General features: G+C 65.4%; 1 protein-coding gene across 1 annotated transcript; it reads right to left on the bottom strand.

Annotated features, from left to right (window-relative positions):
- OGFR (opioid growth factor receptor) lies at positions 1–7,681 on the bottom strand. Its single transcript, XM_006921962.3, has 7 exons — positions 7,458–7,681; positions 4,964–5,032; positions 4,369–4,447; positions 3,385–3,463; positions 2,525–2,591; positions 1,895–2,043; positions 1–1,319 (listed from the first exon to the last, which is right to left on the bottom strand). The coding sequence occupies exons 1-7, from the start codon at positions 7,614–7,616 to the stop codon at positions 290–292; spliced, it is 1,632 nt and encodes a 543-aa protein (XP_006922024.1). The 5' UTR covers positions 7,617–7,681; the 3' UTR covers positions 1–289.

Genomic DNA, 7,681 nt, shown 5'->3' with positions numbered 1-7,681 from the left:
TCAAAGTCAAATGTGTTTATTCAGAAAAGGCCTTGCGCCAGGCTAAGAAAGAGCCCCCACTCCCACCCCCAGGCCCCAGGCTAATTTACAAAGGTGGGGGCAGTGGCACGGAGGAGGGAGTCGGGAAATGAGGTCCAGGTGAGGATTCTGGAGTCCCTGGCCTTCCCCCAGGCAGCAGCCACTGCGGTGACCACCAGAGAGGCCAGCACTGCTGGATGCTGCCAACAGCTGGCAACGTGGCTCCTCGACCCCCACGGGCCGGGACGAAATGCAGGCCAGGTCCCAGTGCCTAAGGCGCTGGGGGTTCGGCGGCTGGCCCGGCTTCCGCAGACTCCGCCCTCTCGTCCAATGAGCGTCCTGCAGCGGCTGGGCTCCCGGGGGACCCCTGCTCCTGCTCCCCCTGGCCCTCTGCCTTCTCCTTGACCCCATTTGCCCCCACTCCAGCCTCTGGGCACCCTGAGCAGGTAGGGGGGCAGGTTGGGGCTGGCGTCTGGTCACCGCCACCCGCGGCCGCCACTGCACTGTCCCCGGGGCCCTGGTCCACCTTCCTTCTCTTCCTCACCTCGTCCGCCGCCTTGGCCCCTGAGGGTGGGGGACAAGGAGGCTCAGCCTCCCCCTGTTCCTGGCCGCCCACCTCCTGGCTGCCGGCACCACTGAGGCTGCCCTGGCTGAGCGCACAGCCCTCTAGGTTCAGGGCGATTTTCTCCACGTCCGAGGGGCTCTGGGGGCCCGGGTCCCCTGGGGCCTGCTCCCCCCGGTTCACCTCCAACTTCCTCTTCTTGCTCTCCTTGGGGCTGGAAGGCTCTGGCCCCTCCTCCCCTTGGTTCCGGGCGTCCTCTCCCTGGTCCCTCTCCAGGGCTCCCGCCTCCTGGGGCTCTGTGCTAGGCGGCTGGGGACCCGCGGCCACACTGTCCCCGCCCCCCTCTGTCCCCAGTCGGCGGGTCAGCCCCTGGGCACCGGCCCCCAGGGGGTCCTGGGGGCTCTCCTCCCCCTCGGCCTGCCCAGGGCCGGCCGGCAGGGGCGGGCAGGGCCCCGGGACGTGCAGCCGGAGCCTCCGCAGCTTGTCGTGAGGGCCCCACACGAACTTGCGGCGGGGCCGGAAATGCTCCCAGGCGAAGCGCAGCAGCGCGCGGCGCTGGCGCCGGCAGCGCACGGTGAACACGAAGTAGTCCAGGGCGCTCTGCCGCACGCCGGGCAGCGCGCGGTGCACCAGCGTCTCCTCCAGGAAGAAGCGCACCAGCGGCGCCTGGTAGCGCTCCAGGCCCAGCTCGCCCAGCGCCTTGAGGATGCGCGTGATGCGGAGGTTGTTATGGCTGTGGCTGGGGGCGGGGCGAACAGGGCGGCGCTGATGGGCGGTTCTCAGCCGAGGCCCGCCCTCCTCCTCCCCGCGCCCCGCCCGGCTCCACCCCCACCTCCGGGAGCCTGCCGTTGGGCTGGGATTGTGAAGCTGGGAATGTGAAGCGACCTGCATCTTCCAGAAGGGTGACTGTCCCCTTGGTCCCATGGAACACCCCCCCATATGTCTGGAGGGCCAGAGGGGGCCTGGCACAGGGGCCTCAGTCATCCACGTGCAAAGCTGGTTGTGCCATGAGCGGACTCACTCCTGTCCAAGGGTTCTCAGCAGGACAAGGGGGCAGTGGCTGCAGAGCTGACCCAGCCAGGGGGTAGGGGGCACAGCTAAGAAGCCACATGATCCGTGTGGCTTTCCTTAGGTCCTCACGTCCTATCAGGTAGGACCCAGCCCCACTCTGCAAGCAGAAGGAAGGTGCTGAGGGCCTGAGTCACCTGCCCCTCCTCCCGGAAATGCTCCCAGACACCTGCCTGAAAGCCAGACGGCTCCCTCCCCATGGGCCTGAGCCCAGCGGTGCTGGCTGCGGGGTGGGGCGGCCCTCACCAGTTGAGGTTCTGAAAGCGCTCCGCGTAGTTCTGTGCCCGGCACACCTTGCCCGTGTCTCGGTCGTCAAGCTGGATCCCGTAGAACCCCAGCATGAGCTCGTAGGCCTGGACCAACCGCTCTCCGGCCTCCCTGCAGCTTTTAAAAGCCTGGAAAGCACCGCAAGCAGAGCAGAGGGCTCAGGGGCCTTCGCGGGCAGACGTCAGGCTGGCCGATGCCCCCTCGGGCCTGGACTCAGACTTTTAGGGCAAAGTGACAGGGTGACGGGGCCTACAGACACCTTAATAATGTAAGTCTCTCTGCTCTGAGCTGCCACGATGAGGTCACGGGGCCTGAGGAATTCCTGGAGCCGCTGGGAAGAGCTCAGGGGACTCCCAGGGCCATCCCCCACACCCAGCAGGAGACGCCCACCACCTCCTTGGAGCTCCCGTGCCCCCGGGGTGTCCTGCTCCAGCCCCAGCCGACAGGAAGTCTGACTCCTCAGAGGCCTGTGAGGAGCCGAGGGGGCAGAGGCGGGGAGGATAACTGGGGTGTGTTTCGGCTCCTGCGCTACAAGTGGCTCCCCAGGGGCACACAGCTGCCTGTGCCAGACGTGGCCCCACCCAGGGCAGGGCAAGCCCAAGAGCTCACCTCCACCTCCCGCTTCGTGAGGGGCTTGGCGTGCCAGTTCACTCCTGGCTCCCGAAGAGGAAAGAGCCTGTGGGAGAAGCGATGCCACAGGTCAGTGCCAGACGGGGTCCCCGCCACTCGGGCACACGCCAGCCGGGCAGCCTGGGGCGGCTCAGCGCTCAACGCTAGGAGGGTCTGGCCGGACCGGCACCTGCCACGGGCGCTCAGAGCCGAGCTGAGGAGCAGGGCAGGAGGGTGCCAAGGAGGGTGTCACAGACCGGGGCACGAGACAGGCAGGTGCAAGGGTGGCCTGCAGGAGTCTCAGCACGCGTGCTCGGCAGCACGGCCACCGGCCAGCCACTCCGCCCAGGGCGGCCGGCTCCCTTCTTATTCTAGCTCCTGTTCCCTCCCATGAGCAAAGCCGCAGAATCAGTCCCATGCTGCCCCGCGCCCCACCCTCGAAGACACGCTGTGTTTGTGGGGCATCAAGGGCCACCTCAAGCCACCACACGTGTCAGAGGAGCTCTGCAGGGCAGGCCAGCGCCAGCCACCCTCTGGGCCTCCCGCCAGCCAGCAGGTCCCTGGCCCGTGCCCAGCATCAGCTCCCAGCAGGTCCCTGGCCTGTGCCCAGCATCAGCTCCCAGCTGGCTGCAGAGGCTGTGTACAGCTAAAAAATCCACAGCCTCAGGGCGCTCAGGGTCTCCCCTCCACTGCCACCGGCCCACAGCGCCCACAGTGAGCGCAACGGTGGGCTTTGCAAGAGAGCCAGTGCGCCCGACTTGAGGACTCCTCCTGAGCCAGGCCCTCCAGCCCCTTCCCGGAGACCCCTCAGCCGGGAGGCCCTCCCTGCTGGAGCCCCGCCCCCGGCCCATCCCACTCACCACTGGATGTAGGAATGATTGTCCTCCAGGAGGTCGTAGTCGTCCCTCCAGTTCTGAAGAATTTCCTCGATGAAACAGCCTGGGAGACCCGTGGGAGCAGTCAGCACAGTTATTCCAAGCCCCCCGCCCCCCTCCTTGCTTGGGGACCCTGGGGCTCCGCAGCTTCCAGGTATACGTGTCATGTGATGTAAACCCCTAAACTTAGTCCTTCAGCCCCTTTGCCATCTGTAAATGGAGAACTCCATCGGTGACTGAGGACAGACGTGAGAGAGAAGACCCCACTCGCGGGGAGGGCCCGGAGGCCCCTGGCAAAAGGGCAGGTGGTCTCAGACCTGCACCTGTCGCCCAAACCACAGCCTGTGAGCTGGAACTCTGCCCTCGCATGGAGCCCGCAGCTGAAGCGCCCCCCCCCCAGTAGCCTGGTCTCCCACAGGGTGGCCGTGGGTCTGAATACTGGAGGCTGTGCGGCCACCTGGCCTCCAGGGCGATGTTGCTGTCATAAGGGAAGCAGCCACAGACCATGCACAACCGAATGGGTGTGGGGGTTCCCCATAAAACTTCACTCATGGACACTGGTTTGAATTTCATATAATTTTCACATCATAAAATGACACCTTATATTTTTTCCAAGTGTTTAGAAATATAAAAACTACCCTTATGCGTTAGCTGATATAAGCGGCTTTGCCACTATAGCAGAAGAGCTGAGCACTCGTGACAGAGACCTTAGGGGCTGCAAAGCCACCAGCATTTACTGCCTGGCCTGTCAGTCACAGCAAGTTTGCCCACGGGGTCCTAGCCACAAGTTGGGGCCCTGGCATCCCCTCAGCAGGCTCCAGGGGGCGCTGTGGGGCTGCATGGAAGCCAAGCGCTCCACATGCAGCTGTCCCAAACCAAGTCCCAACAGACCGGATCCCAGCAGATGGAGAGGGAGAAGGGAGAGGGGCACCCCAGCAGGACCGAGCGGCCGCCAGGGACGTCACGCACCGTTAGGCAGGAACCGGATCTCGTTTCTGTAGAAGCTCAGGTTGGGCATGTCCCCGTTGCTGTCTCGTTCCACCAAACCCTGAAGAGCAGAGAGCATAGGTCAGGGCATCGCTGGCATCGGCAGTGGGGGCATCGGCGGTCACATGCCACCAGTCATCGGGAACGGCCTGCCTCCCAGAGCCCCTCAGGGCAGAGCACTCCTGGGGGGCAGGTATCTACTCTGGCCAGACACCTCCAGACAGCTGAGGGATGGCGAAGACCCCACACGCCCAGCCTGGGCCGCGGACATCGCAGGTGGGGACTGGCCTCGCCCCAGTCAGCCTCCGCCTCTCACGGCCCCCTTCCCGCCTCTCCAGTGTGAGCCAGGGCCGGGGCATCCCCTTTACCTGCACCCCGATACGCATGGGTGCAGGGGCTGAGGGTGAGGATGCAGCTGCGATGGGCTGGCGGCCTGGGGCCTCGTGTGGACGTGCTGCGAGGGGCACTGCGGCTCAGAGAGGCCAAGGGACACACCACCCCGGCCTGCTCCGGTGGGAGGCGGGAGGGTTTCGTCCCAGGTGGGTGAGGTCTGAGGGAGCTGCAGGCGGCTACGTACCGGGTAGTGGTGCCGGTACCTGCGCGTGTCCCGCATGGCTCTCCAGTTTCGGGATCCTGCCGTCCTGGACTGCGGAGATAAGAGACAGCATGAGACTCTCCCTACTCGAGGCCCACCGGCACGCAGCACCCACCCAGGGAACCCCCGCTGAGGTGGGCGCAGCAACGACCTGGACTGGGTGTCGACGAGGCCAGGGGGCCCAGAGTGGCTGCAGTGACGCCTGCCTCCTTCTCAGCCCCTGCTGCCCGCTCCCGCCCTCAGGACCGCCAAGGTTGATGTGAACGTTTTGGGGTGCAGCTCCAGCTTCGCTTCCTCCTCCCGTGAGTACTGGCTGCCCCGCCTCGGGCTGCAGCCACCATCTGCCCTCAGGAAACCCGGCCACGCTTACTGCTTCCTCTTTGTGCTGTGCTTCCCCCGACACTGCGTCACGAGGCCTGTGTCCCCAGGGGCGGTGACCTTGCCACTTACAGGCTCACTCAAACACCTGTCCCAGGAATGAATGACCAGTCCCACCCTGCCTCCCGCCTCTAAGGCCAAGCACCCTAGGGTCCCAGGAAGGATGGGAGGTAACTGGTGGCCAGGAGGAGACGCAGACTGTAACAAGAGTGGGGGCACCGGGTGGGGCTGGGCCCGGCTCTCTGAGGCTGGGGGAAGAGGAGGGGCCACGGCAGACACAGCCCCTGGGCCAGGTAGGAGGGGCCAGCTCATCCTGGTGAAACACCTGGGTCCCCAGATCCTGGGAGGAGCAAAGGGCCGCTGAAGGGGCCGAGGAAGCCAGGCCTGACACTGCGTCCCCTGCTAGACCCCACTCTCAACCCCCAAGACCCCTCAATGGTTCTGAGCTCCAGCCGGAGTCTGGAGTTGCCCCGCTGCCCGATTTCTAAACCAGGGCCAGCTGGTGAGGTTCCTCCTACTGGCCAGAGGTCAGTGAGCAGAACCGAAACTCAGCAGAAGCTGGCCCCGCTGCTCTGACTCTCCAATTCTCCTGCTTGCCGGGGCTCGCCGGGCGCCTCCCTGGTCCAAGCGGCTTAAGAGGCTGGGGCCTGACTGGACACTGGCCACGCATGCAGCTCAGAGAAGGACCGGCCCCACAGGTGCACACACGATACAGCCCAGGACACGGCAACAGCTGTGCCAGGACCTACTGCAGGGCAGCTGGGGAGCACCAAGGGAGTCCCGGTGGGGCAGGACAGGGGGTTGGGACATTGTGGAGGAACAGAAGCCGTAGCAGGAGGGGACAGGGATGAGGTCGGAGGAGCACGGCCTCTCACGGGGCGGTCGAGGCACCAGAGCACCCTTCAGGAGCACGGCCTAGGGGACTACGGGAGGACAGCGGCTTCTCCCCTAATCCTCGCCACACCTGTGGGTATCCGCTGGGGGACAAAACCAGACTCCTGCCCTGTGGCCCTGACCACTGCCTAGCCTGGCTCCCCAAGGGTCTCGTGCCCACCTCAAACACTGAATGTGCTGAGGTTGCTGGCCTTCCAGGCTGGCCCAGGAGCCTCTCCAGGTCCTGCTCAGTGACCACTTCAAGACACTGAGTGGAAAACCCGCCGACAAGTGCTCTCATCTGCTACCGGGAGAACCCAACCCACAGACCACACAGAGCGGCGTTCCAGACACTCCACACGGGGCCAGGATGCCTTCGTGAAAAGCAACTGGGACCCAGGGCGATGGCTACCATGCTGGGCCCCCAGAACTCCTGGAACCCCAGTTGGAACAATGGCTCCCACACCCAATGAGCACAAGAAACCACTAAGGGCGAGAAACCAGTGGCAACAAAAGTAGCAGTAATGATAAGCAGCCAGTGGTAACAAAAGTAACCAGTGGTAATGCTGAATAACCAATGGTAACAAGTAACCACTAGTGACCTCCAGGAGTGGGAGGTCGCTCCCCCAGGGTGGGTGCTGCACCCAGTGAGGAAGGGCAGGATGACCTCCGGTGTCAGCTGGAGCAGACCAGGGGCCTGAGCAAGAGGGAGTCTTGGGTGGGTAGGGAGCAGGCAAGGTGTCCCCTGCGGGGGCCCAGGAGGCCGAGACGCTGGCGGTGGCAGTGGAGGTGGTCAGTGCAGAAGACGGGGATTTAAAGGGCAGAGCCCCAGGCCTGGAGGGGGTTGTGACCCAGAGAAGGATGTACCCCGGGCATTCCCTTGAAGGAAATGTCGCCAAGCAAATTCAGTCCTGGGGATACGGGTCTTAGGGTGGCCCTGATCTCCACGCAAGGTCCTCTAAGTGGGCCAGAGCTGGGGGGGCCCAAGGAGGCGTCCAGAGAAGCATCAGAGGGGCGCCAGGAGCGCCAGAAAAGGGCGACAGCTGGGGAGGGGGGTTGGGCCCCAAGCCGGGTCTCCAGGAGGTGCCTCCGCCCGGGGCGGGGGTGGGAATGGGAGTCGGGGGGAGGGGACGGTTTTCCCCGGAGCAGGGCCTCTCCCCCACTCCGCCGAGGCTGCGCAGGGCTCCCCGGGACGCGGGGGCCGTGCGGGGCGCGGGGGCTGCACCTGCAGCGCGCTGGGCCGCGCCTCCTCCTTGTCCTCGTCCTCCGCGTCTGCGTCCCCCGGGGCGTCGGCCTCGCCATCCTCGTCGTCCCCGGCGCTCGGGCCCTCGCCATCCTCCTCCTCGTCCTCCTCCCAGGTCGAATCGCAGTCCGGGTTGTCCATTCTCGAGCGGCGGCAGCAACCCGCGCTCCGGCGGAAGCGAAAGTGGAAGAGGAGGAAGCGCGGAG

This window comes from Pteropus alecto, unplaced genomic scaffold (assembly GCF_000325575.1).
Source record: "Pteropus alecto unplaced genomic scaffold, ASM32557v1 scaffold45, whole genome shotgun sequence".
Lineage (NCBI taxonomy): Eukaryota > Metazoa > Chordata > Mammalia > Chiroptera > Pteropodidae > Pteropus > Pteropus alecto.
This window is presented reverse-complemented; position numbering and strand designations above follow the sequence as displayed.

Coding starts and splice junctions, on each gene's coding strand:
- OGFR (XM_006921962.3), bottom strand. CDS start 7,616: ATGGACAACCCGGACTGCGATTCGACCTGGGAGGAGGACGAGGAGGAG. Junction 5,033..7,457: donor CGCGGCCCAGCGCGCTGCAG/GTGCAGCCCCCG, acceptor TTATCTCCGCAG/TCCAGGACGGCAGGATCCCG. Junction 4,448..4,963: donor GGTACCGGCACCACTACCCG/GTACGTAGCCGC, acceptor TCTGCTCTTCAG/GGTTTGGTGGAACGAGACAG.